The sequence below is a fragment of the Bos javanicus genome, chromosome 17 (genome assembly GCF_032452875.1).
Source record: "Bos javanicus breed banteng chromosome 17, ARS-OSU_banteng_1.0, whole genome shotgun sequence".
Taxonomy (NCBI): domain Eukaryota; kingdom Metazoa; phylum Chordata; class Mammalia; order Artiodactyla; family Bovidae; genus Bos; species Bos javanicus.
In genome coordinates, this window is record NC_083884.1 from 5,008,570 (window position 1) to 5,024,332 (window position 15,763).

The following is a 15,763-nucleotide window of genomic DNA, read 5'->3' on the forward strand; positions in this document are numbered from 1 at the left end:
CATTTACCATCACATCAAAAATAAAATACATGGACACTTACATTACCATATGTAAAATAGATAGCCAATGGGAATTTGCTGTATGACTCAGGGAACTCAAACAGGGGCTCTGTATCAACCTAGAGGGGTGGGGTGGGGAGGGCGATGGGAGGGAGGGGACATATGTATACCTATTGATTCATGCTGATGTTTGACAGAAAACAACAAAATTCTGTAAAGCAATTATCCTTCAATTAAAATGAAATGCCTAGGAATAAACCTACCTAAGGAGGCAAAAGCCCTGTACTTCAAAACTTATAAGGCATTGATGAAAGAAATTGAAGCTGACACAGAGATGGAAAGATATATCATATTCTTGGACTGGAAGAATCAACATTGTCAAAAGACTATACTATTCAAGGCAATCTACAGATTCAATGCAGTGCTCTCAAATTACCAATGGCATTTTTCACAGAACTAGGGCAATAAAATTGTTAATTTCTATGGAAACACAAAAGACACTGCAGATTGCCACAGCAATCACACAAAAGGAAATTGGAGCTAGAGGAATCAAGCTCCCTGACTTCAGACTATACTGTAAAGCTACAGTCATCAAACCAGTAGGGTACTGATGCAAAAACAGACACAGATCAATGCAGCAGGATAGAAAGCTCAGAAATGGATCCATGTGCATATGGTCAATTCATCTATGACAAACAAGGTAAGAATACGCAGTGGAAAAAAGACAGTCTCTTCAATAAATGGTGCAGGGAAAACTGGACAGCTAAATGTAAAGAATGAAAGTTGAACATTCTCTAACACCATACACATATAGGCACAGGTCCAACTGTCTACTGAGCACACACATCATACAAGGTACTGCTCTGGGCACACAGAGGAATAAGATTTGTTTCCCATAATCAGGAGTTGGATGACAAATAGAAGGTCAAGACAAACACAATTAACTATCATCCAAAGCAGAACGGGCCTCCAATAAAAGAGGCATAAAAAACTGTTTTGAAGACTCAAGGGAAGAAGAAATCACCCACTTTTTCAAGTAGCAGGAAAGGCTTTATGGAAGGTGGGGAAGGAGAACTGGGCTTTTGCTCAGAAACTCAGGACCTCTAAGCCATAGTCCTTGTTCTCTGCTAGCTCCCAAACCAGTTGGGATGAATGTCATACATACAGCAGCTGCAATTCAAGACCATATATGTTAACACCAGTACAAAAGAATCACAGAAAAGCTAGAGATTGTTTCCTATTAGTCCAGGAAATTCTTTATGAAAGGGTGACTTGGGCCCTAAAAGATGAAACAGGTTTTATTAAAATGCTATTTTTGAATAAAAAGCAATTAAATGATCTAAAAATTTGGAAAACCCAGTAAGGTATAAAGAATAAAATAGAAATCATTTATAGGGCCACTACCTACAGATAAATACATTGCCATTCATGTAGTATGCATAACAAATATTTGTAATATAAATAAATATAATTTTTTTATTTTTTCCTCAAGTATATTTTTATTACATACATGATTTTGAGACTTGTTTTAAAAAACATATATTATGCAAACTTATCAGTAAAATTATTTGAAAACATTTTTAAACAGCTGAAGAGTATTCCATTAATTTATATATCATTTATGCAACCAGTTTTCAAAATGTTCACATTTAGATTGCTTCTAAACTTCCAATTATTATAAATTAAACTTCAATGGAATTCTTAAACACACACCTTTGTCGACACCTCTGTGTTATCAGCATAGATTCCTGTAAGTGGGATTACCAAATCAAGGTATATTAACATTTCTGGGGCACTAGAGAGAGCAAAACACTGCACAATTACTTTCTAGAAAGGCTGTACCAGTTTACATTCTCATTAGTTAGGTGTGCCATGAGACACACTCCTTCACCAGCAGTATTATTTTAAGATGTTTGCTAATCTGATAAGGAGAAAATAGTAATTCAATGATTTTAAATTTTGTCTTTACTTGATCATTAGTGATGGGGACATTTTAAATATGCTCCTTTCCATGAATATTTCCTTTGTGTTGCCAGTTCATATATTTACATCAAGTGTTGTAAGTGAAATACATATTTGGAGGAGGAAACTTGGAAAGAATCTACCGTTCTCTCAGTCTTGGTGCTCTGTGACCCGCTTTGGGTGAGTATCCTGCCATGGTCCGTGTGACCTTATTTTTCAAAGATGCACTCCCACCCATTCATTTTTCTCTCTCTCCCTCTCTCCGTCCCTTCTTTCTTTCCCTCCCTCCATTTTTTTCTCTCTCCCCCACAACACAGCCAGCTACACACTTCGTCTGGTGCTCAGTCAGAGAAACTGGTCTGTGGCAACACTGGAGGAAAAACTGCTGGTATTAGGGTTATTGAGACAAATGTCCAGACTGCCGAGGGCAACTTACTCAGTGACTCTTTTTAAGTGCTGATTTCAGAATTAACCTCCTCTTATACCATAAGACTGCTGATTTCCCTGGTGGCTCAGACGGTAAAGCATCTGTCTACAATGCAGGAGACCTGGGTTTGATCCCTGGGTCGGGAAGATCCCCTGGAGAAGGAAATGGCAATCCACTCCAGTACTATTGCCTGGAGAATCCCATGGACAGAGGAGCTTGGTAGGCTACAGTCCGTGGGGTCGCAAAGAGTCGGACATGACTGAGTGACTTCATTTTCATTTATACCATAAGAGCAGACTCCACAGTGTTCTGTCCTGACTCCTCAGTCTCAACCGAACTGCATACCGAACTTATACCATAAGAGCAGACTCCACAGTGTTCCCTCCTGACTCCTCAGTCTTAACTGAACTGCACTTCCCTGCCTCCATGGTGTCCGCTGAGCCTGGTGTGGTCTCGTCTACAGCTTCCCCAGTCCACAGCCTGCCTGTCCCTGATTGTGAAGCTCAGGTGGTGGCCTTTGGAGGAAGATACTCTTTTCCTCTGAATTCCATAGCACACTGCATTTTATTTAAACTATCTCCAGTCTCCAAGGTATTCTGGTGTTTTGTGCATGCAATTCATCTCTTTCATTACTTTATAGACTCCTGGAGGCATCTACTTGAGGAACGTCTGTGTCTTCTTTATGTCTGGATTCCCTTAGTACAGTCAGCAGAAACTCAAAAATGTTTTACAAAAGTTTAATTTAAAAAATGTTACTTTGAAAAGGAAAACAAAGTTTTGTTTGTTTCTTCTTGGCTATACTGTCTGGCTTGCTGGACCCTGTTCCCCAGTGAGGACTTAACCTGAGCCTAGCAGTGAAAGTACTGAGTCCTAACCACTGGATCGCCAGGGATGTCCATGAAACAAAGCTTAATTTTAATTGTAGTGACTCTGATATGGAGAAGGAAATGGCAACCCACTCCAGTATTCTTGCCTGGAGAATCCCGTGGACAGAGGAGCCTGGTGGGCTGCTGTCCATGGGGTCGCACAGAGTTGGACATGACTGCAGCAACTTAGCAGTGACTCTGGTAAGGCTATGGACTGAGCTGTGCCCTCCCGTAAATTCATATTTTGAAGCCCTTACCCCAGTTATTGCAGGGGTGTTTCGACATAGAGCCTTTTAGGGAAGTAATTAAGTTAAATGAGGTCATAGGTGAGGTCCTAGTCCAATAGGATTAGTGTCCTTATAGGAAGAGGAAGGGACACGGGAGCTTTCTCTCTCTCCAGAGCAAAAAGGCCATGTACAGACAGTGAGCAGGCTGCTTCTGCTAACCAGGAAGAGGGCTCGCATCAGAACCTGCTCCTGGAGGCACCTTGATCGTGAACTTCCAGTTTCAGAACTGAGAGAAAATTCATTTCTGTTATTTAAGCCACCCAGCCTGTGGTGTTTTGCGACGGCAGCCTAACACAGAGGTAATGGTGAGATATTAGGTAGAAATGGAAGAAAGTCAGCTCAAATAAAGGAATACTGGTAACTCAATCAAAGAACTCAAAGAATCTCATGTTGAGACACGGAGGGGTTAGAAACTAAAGGAAGAATCGGGAAACACGGCTTCTTTTGTCTCTTCATGAAAGGCCCTCATCCTGAAGCCACTTTGGTCCTCTGTGGCAGAGGAATAAAAACGGATGAAAATTACAACTAGAGTCAAGGAACTAAGAAATTGAATGGGGTTAAACAATTAATTTATATCAAACATAAAGTCATCAGAGGGAAATAAGCACTAAAATGATGTTTTAAAACAATTGGAAACTTAAGGAAATTGCTACTGGCTTCCATTAGAGTAAGAACGTACTTCCTTAGAATGTTTTCTTGAAAGGATGATATATTGATCTTCTTGGGCTGGATCCATTAGCCATGGAAAGATGTACCTGAGTCTTTAGGGACATTCCTGAATGCATCAGGCCATATCACAGAACCCACCACCTCAAAACCAAATATTAAGGAAGAACTTATTAGAAAAACAAGATAGAGCACAACTCTCTCTAGGACTGTAATCATTGTTCTCAAGTCCTTGCCAAACCTCATTCATCATAACCTTGCATGCTTTAAATATGTGTCATACTTTGGAAGTTTCAAACAAAAAAACTTTCTTGGAGAAAACAAAGACAAAAAAGGGACTTTTTCTGAACTGCATTTCTTAGTACTATTGTGGTTTAATGTCTAATTCTTGCATTAGAAGTGGAAAGAAAGAAGGAATCATGAAACTTTCTTTTTAAATGTCCTTTTAGCCAACATGTGGAGAAAATATGACGGCAACTGAGTCATTTTCCTGTTCTTTACAATGGATTCCAATATGTTCTATCTCCTAACTTCCAAAAGGTTATATTTGATAGTTTGTTTAAAAATAAACTTTTATGGGTGGAACACATGTACACCATGTGTAAACCATGTACACCCATGGCTGATTCATGTGAATCTATGGCAAAAATTACAATATTGTAAGGTAATTAGCTACCAATTAAAATAAATTTAAAAATAAATAAAAACAAAAAGAATTTAGGCTTCAATCAGAGGCCTAAGGGAGGGGGGCTTTTAAGTATAAATTACAAACAGAAAAGTACACAAGTTCTAAGGCAATAGCTTGATGGATTATTACAGGAAACCACAAAGGGTAAGCACTATCCCGACCAAGAAATAGAACATTGCCAGCACCCCAGATGCTTGCTTGAAAATGGAGTTTTGAGCCAGACATGTATTTTATTTTCTTAGAAATAATATTAATGATAGTTAATGCCCAGATTAACTGATACAAGTCCTAAAGGTACATAGACACATTGCTCAGAGGCTCATCCAACTCTTAGATTCCTTAGTCAATTGGACAGCATTCATGCGAACACAAATCAGCTAACTAGCCTTGGCCTTTGAAAAATAATTCTGTGATACGTATACAGATCCCTCCGGAGAAGGCAGTGGCACCCCACTCCAGTACTCTTGCCTGGAAAATCCCATGGACGGAGGGGCCTGGTGGGCTGCAGTCCATGGGGTCGCTAGGAGTCGGACACGACTGAGCGACTTCACTTTATTTTTTCACTTTCACGCACTGGAGAAGGAAATGGCAACCCACTCCAGTGTTCTTGCCTGGAGAATCCCAGGGACGGGGGAGCCTGGTGGGTTGCCGTCTATGGGTTCGCACAGAGTCGGACACGACTGAAGCGACTTAGCAGCAGCAGCAGAGACTCAAGAGCAGGGATGAGAAGAGAGGTTCGCGTCCTCCTGGGGGAGGGGGTGCGCAGTGACAGCGTCCATGGAAAGGACTGAGAGCGGCTCTGACGGGACCCCCTTCCCCACCTGGCTCCTAGAGCCTTCAGCAGTGTGGACAGGCGGACGTGGTCTCCATTCTACAGGAGCGGATTTAGCACCAGCCTTGGAAACCCGGAAGGTACTGAGGCGTTTCTCTGAGCTCAGTTCATGGCAAGGTCAAGGATCCGCGGCCCCAGTCCTTGCTTCCACCCGGTCCTGTTCCGCGCTGAGCCCAGGTCTCCTCCCTAGCAGCAGCTTCCCCCACCCCCGCCCCCGGGGGACCCTGCCCCTCGACAAGCGCACCAAGTCTGTGTTCAGACAGCAACGGGGGAACCCCGACGGGCAAGGAGGCCGGCGTTCCCTGAATGTCCGGGCCCACCTGGATGGGGGGAGCTGGGCCCGGCCCAGGCCCCCTCCGGCGCTGCTCCAGTGCCTGGGCTGAGAATGGGAAGATCACTGCTTTCCTCGGGCTGCCCCTGCCTTTCCTTGCCAAGTTCCAGCACGGCCTTGGGGGCTCTTTAGGGTCACTGCTGCCGTCTGTAGGGTCACACAGAGTCAGACACGACTGACGTGACTTAGCAGCAGCAGCACCAGCAGCAGCGACCTTCCAAGAGCCTTTCCACTTTCTTTTCCTAATGGTCCAGTATTAATTAAGATTTATGCTTTACCCCCTGCGTTCCCAGGTCACAGAGACTATCAGAAGACAATGGCTAGCCTCCCTGAGGGTATCCTGAAATGGGCCACATTTCTACGAAATCACTGATGGCTGCTATTTTCTGTTAAAAAATGCTCTTAATATACGGGGGAGGGAGGGTCAGGATGGGTGATTCATGTGAATGTATGGCAAAAACCACCATAATATTGTAAAGTAATTGGCCTCCAATTAAAATTTTTTAAAAAACCCATCGCAGTAATATCATGTACTTTTGCCACAGAATAATGCTGTTATGAGAAATAAATTGGATATGTCAAGTTCTAAAAAATAAAAATGCTGTTAAGATAATAGAATCATCCAGCGGTGATGAGCATGGGGCAAGACTCCTGTATTCCAGGGCCCTGGTTCTTGTCCCTTGGTCCACAGCGGAAGAACCTGTGTGTCAGTGACACAGCAAAGGGATTCAACTCTGCTGGGCATTCCCAGAAACGCGGAGATGGTCCCGGTGTCCCTGGAACCCTCCAGGACCCTGGAAGGAGCTGCCTTGCACATTTCACAGGACTTGTGCGGACAGAGGCGCCTCAGCAAGAGTCTGCTTAAAGTTCCTGTTGTTAAAATGAAATCACCCAGTGCTGCAACCAAGGAAACTATACTGACTTGAAATGACCTTGGTAAACACATGAGTAGGACTTCCCTGGTGGCTCAGATGGTAAAGCGTCTGTCTACAATGCAGGAGACCTGGGTTCGATCCCTGGGTCGGGAAGATTCCCTGGAGAAGGAAATGGCAACCCACTCCAGTACTCTTGCCTAGAAAATCCCATGGACGGAGGAGCCTGGTGCAGGCTACTGCCCATGGGGTCACAAAGAGTCAGACACGACTGAGTGACTTCACTTTAAACACATGAGTGCTCCTCATGGCACGTAGTTCTGAGGCCAACTTACTGCTTCAAAGTTCAGCATGAACTCAGTTTTACCCCTCTGGAGCAGAAGTCAGAGTGGGGCAAAAGCATGCAGTGAGAAGTCTGTCTTTGGAGGGCCCCTGGAGGAATCTCAGCGAGGATAGACTTAGCTGCCTGACACCTCAAAAAATGCACACTGGACACGGCCTGCCCTGTCCAGGCTTATACCAAGGCTTTGAGGATGCTGCAGACTTAAATATCTTCCTCCTACACACCCATTAAGGATGGACAGCACTTGTCACCTTAGTTACAGAGGCTGGTGTCAAGAAGCATCTCTGGTGTTTGTGAAGTCAGAGGTTGGCCCTCTGCTTCTTGTGGTTTCTGTAGAGTCCACAGTTCGAGGGACCTTCCATTCTGCACAACCGCTGTGAAACGTGACATGTGCTGTTCCCTCAGAGTCAACTCCTCAGGAACAGTACCAGAACACACCTGGTTGCTAAACACTTACATACCAGGAAACGCTGTCCTTGAAAGGAGACTGCCAGTGTGATAAGGGGTTGTGTTCCCAGGTGTGGCTTGAGATGAGATGATGCTTATCTAAATGGCTCCCAGGGGCTCCCCAGGGGATGAAATCTCAGTCTACTGTTCTGATTCCCTTTCCCTCTCTCTCCTTGGGACACTTTAATATCCAGGATGACCAAACCGCATGCTCATTAAGCATGAGTGATGGTGGGAGTGGCACTTCACTTAAAAATTTAGACAGAAACTACATGAAATGCCAGGGCTTATAAACGCAAATCAAATGGGGCTCCATGCTTTAGGTAGGGAGGCCTTGGACAGCCAAGGTCATGGGGTTTCCTGTTCTTCAGCCACCTGCAGAGCTAACTTTCCTAAACTCACATGTCTGTGGTGTGGATGTTTCTCAGGCCACTCACCTAGCCCCAGACTTGCTTCCAGCTCAGACCTTGCCTCGCATGTTCTTGCTTCTGTAACTTTCAGACTATTTTGAGGTTCTCTGTTTGGAACTCTCTACAGCATCATCTAGAAACCTCAGTCAGAATGGATGAGTGGGAAAAGGGATGATTCCATGACATTCTATGGAGGGATATCTGTATGGTCTATCTTTTCAATCCCCACAACAGCCCAGTGAGGTGGACGTTATTACTCCCATTTTCAGATGAAGAGAAGGAGAACTAGAGAAGTCCAGTGACTTGGCGAGGTCTCCAGTAGTCACCACACACCAGGAGACCTGGATCAAGTTCTGCTCTGTTTGAGCTATGTTCTGGTCTTGGTGCATCTATGGGCTAGCCTCCTTTTTACAAAAGTTATTAGTAAAAATGTAAACAAACACAGAAGTAGATGATGGATCCCTACACATCCATCACCCTGATAAAACAGTTGTCAAGATCTTGCCGCTTACGGAACAGTTTTCTTTGGCTTCATTTTCTATCAGCTTTGTCTCATCCAGGACCACTTGTTCACTCACACGCCAGGTTTCAACCAGACTGAACAAGCTGTTTAGTCGTTCTCTGACTCTGGGCCTTTGCACATGTTGATCCCTTTGACTCGGTTGCTTCCAACGCTGGTACACAGCTGCCCACAAGACCCACCACTGACCGACCACGTCAGAAACTGCTGGCGCTAGGCACCCTTCCCTCCATGCCCGCTTGACCCACTCTTCTCATTCTTCAAGACTTCCTTCTAGAATCCCCCCTCTCTACAAAGCCTTCACCGATGTCCCCAGTCTGGCTAAAGGTGCTTCTTCCAATCTCCACTGGGCCTCGCACATGTTTCTATCACAGGCTGGAACCAGGGGTGTCTGACTCAGCTGTGTTCTTTGGCTCCTCTGCTGTGTCATTCCTCGTAGGGTCCAGTGCCACACAGCACAGGCCCACTGTGGTGGGGCAGGGCCAGGCCCAAGGGCCCCCAGCCCCACGTATGGCCCTCCCTGGCACTTGGCTCGCTGGACAAGGCTGCTGTTCTTTGGTGCTCTTGATCATTTAAAGGAAGTGGTTCTTGGCTCTCTTTCCCAGCCACCAATTACGTTCCCACAGGAGGTCACATTTTGGTTGCAGTGATGGATTCTTGAAAAACTGTGAATATGAATGCCAGCTCTATTCCACAGAAACTCCTCACTTCATAACACAAGGTGATGTGCTGTGTACCTTCCGAATGATTCACATTTCAGGTCACTAATAAGCTGTGTGACTTTGGGCCAGTTACTTAACCTCTCTGTGCCCCAGTTTCTTTCTTTGTAAAATGAGAACTGTACTTCAAAGGGATTAGGGAGGACTGAGTGAGATAATGCGTGAAAAGGCCTGGCACATAGTAAGTGCTCAACAAATGATAGGTACTATTTCTGTTAGACTTTGTCATCGTCATAGTATTTCATCCACACAGGCTTGTTTCTTTGGTTTCATAATAGCCCTCAGTATTGAAAAGCTCTAGAAGGCTTCCCTGGTGGCTCAGACGATAACGAATCTGCCTGCAATACAGGAGACTCAGGTTTGATCCCTGGGTCGGCAAGATCCCCTGGAGAAGGGAATGGCTACCTAGTCCAGTATTCTTGCCTGGAGAATTCCAGGGACAGAGGAGCCTGGTGGGCTACAGTCTATGGCGTTGCAACGAGTCGGACACGACTGAGCGGCTAACACACATACAGAGAGGAATACTACTCTGTATTGTAAATCTTCTATTTTTATCCTAAGCATAAATTATGTACCTAAAAATGATGCTGTGTCTGAGATTTCCGGAGTCTGGCGTGCCCTCCATTCTGATAAAAGAAGGCAGGCAGAGGCTGTTTGTTTACATGGGATCTCCTGGAATTCACCCTGGGGCTCTCACCACCTCCTCCTGGTTCTTCCTCTCTCACCATCCCCTGGGGGTGCTTGTGGGGTAGAAACAGGAGAATACGATGACCTGAAGGAAGCCAGGATTTGGGAGGCCTGAGGCAGAAGGACAGGGCAATTCACACCTGTGAGCCCCACATCTCTGGGGCAGCACTGGCAGGGCCAGAAGCCCTGTTTCTGGACGACAGCACCCACGGGGCAACTCGCCCCCTTCCTCAGGCACCCAGACCATGGAAGGAGAGCCTGGGCGTTTGGAAATCACCAGGTGTCTTCACACACTGTGCTGAAACACTCATGATGCTCTGGGTCAACTTCATTAAAAAAAAAAAGTTTGCATCTGATTTAAGTCTTCCAGGAGCCCTACATCATGTTGGTTTTAAACATGCTGTGTCTGGATAATAAGTACTGAGGCCAGGGATTAGGTGAGGTGGGGAGATTTATAAAGCACTAGATGCATTAAAGCCCCATAATTCACCCTTTGTTTTGTCTAAAAATTGACCCATACCCCTTCCCCTTTTCAGGCTCCCGTACATATCAAGCAGAGACTGGGTTCACTGACTTTGCACCGTGAGGCTCCTGTGAAAGGCAAAGAGACAAAAGCCTCCCATCAAAGCTGCCATAGTGAGTTTCTGATCAGCAGGAGGCGGGAATTCTTGAAGCAATTCCCAGGGCTTTAGACGGCCCAGCCCCTGGCCCTTGCCTGCAGCCCAGTAACTGCGCACCTCCTCCCGGCTTGCCCCCTGTGGCCCTCTGCCCGAGGCGAGGTGCCTTGCTCCGCCTGAGCGGGGCGGGGGGCATCCACGATGCGGCAATCCGGGACCAGAGGCGGATGCCTGAAGGTTCTCCGCCCTCCCTCACTCACGCGGAAACCAGACAGAACGCCAGGAGGGCTGGCGCAGCCCCTTTCAGGGCTCGCTCCCGCCTCTCACGTGAGGTCCTCAGGCCCCCCGGGTTTCTCTCTCGGCTAGTCACGGACAAATGCTCTCATCGCCCCAGGCTTTCCCTCATTCCCAAGCCCCACTGCCGCGGCCTTAGTACCCTCTGAACACCTTAATGGGGCAGTAAAAACTTTACAGCCTGCAGCTCTAAACCGTTCTCACGTTTCTATATAGAACTATTTATGGCACACAAGATTACCACGGTTCGCCCTTTGAAAACCCCAGCAGATCCCAGACGCATTCAAAGGGGCTGACCGAGTTACACTGGCCAACAGCTGGCTTACAGAAATCCATAGTGGCAGAGCTAAATTCTGGCTGCGAACAGCTAAGTCAGAAGAGAAAACAGCCCTTGAATCTCACGGCATCACCGAGGCAGCCCCGCGCTTTGCCTCTTCCGTGTGGCTTTGGTGTCAAACCCGCTTGCGTGCGTGTCTCCCTGGATTTTTGCTTCCCTGCTCGGTTCTTGCCTGGGTCCACAGGGATCCCTGTGAGCTTCGTCAGCAAATCCAGAAATCCAATCTGTTCCTTCCGTCTTGAGCAGGCAGAAAATTAAAACCAGGAAAAAGCTAGCAACTCGATCACGACTCGTTTCTCCAAAACAGTGCCCAGGAGCCACCTGTGAGCCCAGAAAAGGCATCCCCGCGCCCTTAGAAGCGCCCTTACCGGTATTCCATATCCGCCTCTCCGGTGCATCAGAGACGGGCCCCAGCCTCCTTGGATGTGGGGCCTCGGCGCTCTGCAGCCCACAGACAATCGGGCCCATTATAGTCATCAGGCCGCCGAGTTAAAGGGTGGCCCTTAGAAAAATATAAACAGCTTGTCAGCGCCAGCCAAGGGGGCGGGGCTGCGGCATCAGGGGACAATGGGCGCCAATGACCAGCCTCTCTGGGCTCTGTTGGCTGAGGATATCGTGTTTCATTTTGAAGAAGGGGAGACAGAGAGCGAGGAACGCCGAATAAGAAGGGCCAGCCCCGCAGCATGAAAGGGGTCCGAGTTGAAAAGTTTAATCACTGCTCACAGAAGATCATTTTCAAGGAGGAGTTTGATGCCTCACACAAAATAATGCAAATTTTTAGAAGTCACAGACGTTCGTGTTGCATTAACCATCTCTGGTCTCCCGGGCTTAATAAATATAGTATTCACTGGGGTAGAAAGGACTTTTTCAATCAAACAACAAAGGAAAGGAACAAAGTCCAAGGAAGATGCTTTTATTACATGTTTATCTTTTTAAATAGAATATCAGATAAGTACTTACTACATTTACAGAAAAAATGCTTGATTTGATTGGTTTGTCTTCAGAACTCAGAGAAGTGGGCATATTTTATTCCCCAAATATAAATGCCTCATGTTAAAAAAAATACTCACAATCTGATCATACCTGCACACATAAAACAGGAGTTAACTCAGTGTATAGGGGAGAAGGCAAAGGCAATGGCTTTTTTCTCTCTTCTGAACTTAACTAAATCCTACTTGCAAAGCTACTAGGCCAGCTTAAACTGTCAAAACCCTATGATAATAACCAAGAACCAGAAAATAAATTATGGCTTTTTAAAATAAAATTTCTAAATAATACACTGAAGTAAGAAGAAGGTTAAGAGCTATTTGGCTGATTTGTGGTATTGTGTAAATTACAGGCATAAAATCTTTGAGAAAAGCACAGTCTTTAAAATTGGGAATAGTTCTCTTATTTATAAAGGAAGCAAAACAGCTATCAAAATTCACTAGCAGAGAAACGGAAAAATATTGAAATATAAGCATTTCCACAAATTTTGTATCGGGCTTTTCTGATTTTGATTATAAAAAGAATAATCCAAAGACACTGTCCTTTCTGATCTATGGTAGTTTAAAAATATTTATGATTCTGCCACTGATGTTTAATTATATTAAAGTCAGACTCCTCTGGTGCGTGTATGCGTGCTAAATCGCTCAGTCCTGTCTGACTCTTTCGACCCCATGGACTGTAGACTGCCAGGCTCCTCTGTCTGTGGGATTCTCTAGGCAAGAATACTGGAATGGATTGCCATTTCCTTCTCCAGGGGGATCTTCCCAACCCAGGGATCCAACCTGTGTGTCCTGCATTGCAGGCAGGTTCCTTACCACTAGCGCCACCTGGGAAGTGAGACTCCTTAAACTGAAGTGCAACTCACTTAAGTGAGACTCCCCTGCTAAGTCACTTCAGTCGTGTCCAACTCTGTGCAACCCCATAGACAACAGCCCACCAGGCTCCCCTGTCCCTGGGATTCTCCAGGCAAGAACACTGGAGTGGGTTGCCATTTCCTTCTCCAATGCATGAAAGTGAAAAGTGAAAGGGAAGTTGCTCAGTCGTGTCCGACCCTCAGCGACCCCATGGACTGCAGCCTTCCAGGCTTCTCCATCCATGGGATTTTCCAGGCAAGAGTACTGGAGTGTGGTGCCATTGCCTTCTCCAGAGACTCCCCTGGTATTCATCTAAGTAGTGCTTTGAGGCTGCTTCGGGTCCTTCTGTTCTTCCACTGATTATAAAGGAGCTTCTTATATCTGTATTTGCATGGCTCTGGATTTTAAAGTAAAGGTTACCTTCTGGAAAAGATCTAGTTTTCCTTTAATACTAATCAAGACCCTGTCATAAAAACACCAAAATTATGAAAAACTTCAGAACACCAAAAGTATGAAAAAAAGGAAAAATAGATAATTTTGACTTCATCAATATTAAAAAACCTCTGTGCATCAATTCTATCATCAAGAAAGTGGAAAGATAACCCACAGGAGAAATATATCAACATCATATATCTGATAAGGTCTAGTATGCAGAATATATAATGAACTCCTATAATTAAACAACAAAAATAGAAATAACCCGATTTAAAAATGAGCAAAGTTCTTGTATAGAGATTTCTCCAAAAATGATATACCAATGGCCAACCAGCACATGAAAGATGCTCAACATCATTAGCCATTAGGGAAATTCAAATCAAAACAAAAAGAGGTACCACTTCACAACTATTCAGTTCAGTTCAATTCAGTCGCTCAGTTGTGTCCAATTCCTTTCGACCCCATGAATCGCAGCACGCCAGGCCTCCCTGTCCATCACCAACTCCCGGAGTTCACTCAAACTCATGTCCATTGAGTTGGTGATGCCATCCAGCCATCTCATCCTCTGCTGTCCCCTTCCTCTCCTGCCCCCAATCACTCCCAGCATCAGAGTCTTTTCCAATGAGTCAACTCTTCGCATGAGGTGGCCAAAGTATTGGAGTTTCAGCTTCAGCATCAGTCCTTCCAAAGAACACCCAGGACAGATCTCCTTTAGAATGAACTGGTTGGATCTCCTTGCAGTCCAAGGGACTCTCAAGAGTCTTCTCCAACACCACAGTTCAAAAGCATCAATTCTTCAGCTCTCAGCTTTCTTCACAGTCAAACTCTCACATCCATACATGGCCACTGGAAAAACCATAGCCTTGACTAGACGGACCTTTGTTGGCAAAGTAATGTCTCTGCTCTTTAATATGCTATCTAGGTTGGTCATAACTTCCCTTCCAAGGAATAAGCGTCTTTTAATTTCATGGCTGCAGTCACCATCTGTAGTGATTTTGGAGCCCCCCAAAATAAAGTCTGACACTGTTTCCACTGTTTCCCCATCTATTTCCCATGAAGTGGTGGGACCGGATGCCATGATCTTCGTTTTCTGAATGTTGAGCTTTAAGCCAACTTTTTCATTCTCCTCTTTCACTTTCATCAAGAGGCTTTTTAGTTCCTCTTCACTTTCTGCCATAAGGGTGGTGTCATCTGCATATCTGAGGTTACTGATATTTCTCCCAGCAATCTTGATTCCAGCTTGTGCTTCTTCCAGCCCAGCATTTCTCATGATATACTTTGCGTATAAGTTAAATAAGCAGGGTGACAATATACAGCCTTGACGTACTCCTTTTCCTATTTGGAACCAGTCTGTTGTTCCATGTCCAGTTCTAACTATTGCTTCCTGACCTGCATATAGGTTTCTCAAGAGGCATGTTAGCTGGTATTCCCATCTCTTTCAGAATTTTCCACAGTTTATTGTGATCCACACAGTCAAAAGCTTTGGCATAGTCAATAAAGCAGAAATAGATGTTTTTCTGGAACTCTCTGGCTTTTTCCATGATCTAGTGGGTGTTGGCAATTTGATCTCTGGTTCCTCTGCCTTTTCTAAAACCAGCTTGAACATCTGGAAGTTCACAGTTCACGTACTGCTGAAGTCTGGCTTGGAGAATTTTGAGCATTACTTTGCTAGCATGTGAGATGAATGCAATTGTGCAGTAGTTTGAGCATTCTTTGACATTGCCTTTCTTTAGGATTGTAATGAAAACTGACCTTTTCCAGTCCTGTGGCCACTGCTGAGTTTTCCGAATTTGCTGGCATATTGAGTGCAGCACTTTCACAGCATCATCTTTCAGGATTTGAAATAGCTCATCTGGAATTCCATCACCTCCACTAGCTTTGTTCGTAGTGATGCTTTCTAAGGCCCACTTGACTTCACATTCCAGGATGTCTGGCTCTAGGTGACTGATCACACCATCATGATTATCTGGGTTGTGAAGCTCTTTTTTTGTACAGTTCTTCTGTGTATTCTTGCCACCTCTTCTTAATATCTTCTGCTTCTGTTAGGTCCATACCATTTCTGTCCTTTATTGAGCCCATCTTTGCATGAAATGTTCCCTTGGAATCTCTAATTTTCTTGAAGAGATCTCTAGTCTTTCCCATTCTGTTGTTTTCCTCTATTTCTTTGCATTGATCACTGAGG

At 45.0% G+C, this 15,763-nt stretch overlaps 1 protein-coding gene across 3 annotated transcripts in view; it reads right to left on the reverse strand.

The window, feature by feature from the left end:
- Nucleotides 1-11,830, reverse strand: part of TRIM2 (tripartite motif containing 2) — a 128,101-nt gene extending 116,271 nt beyond the window's left edge. The window contains exon 1 of one of the 3 annotated variants that reach the window (XM_061383942.1): nt 11,674-11,830. In XM_061383942.1, coding sequence (XP_061239926.1) covers nt 11,674-11,703 — 30 coding nt within the window. In that variant the 5' untranslated portion in view covers nt 11,704-11,830. The remainder of the gene's footprint in view (nt 1-11,673) is intronic. The other 2 variants (XM_061383944.1, XM_061383947.1) reach the window with 2 other exon arrangements.
- Nucleotides 11,831-15,763: the final 3,933 nt, after the last annotated feature.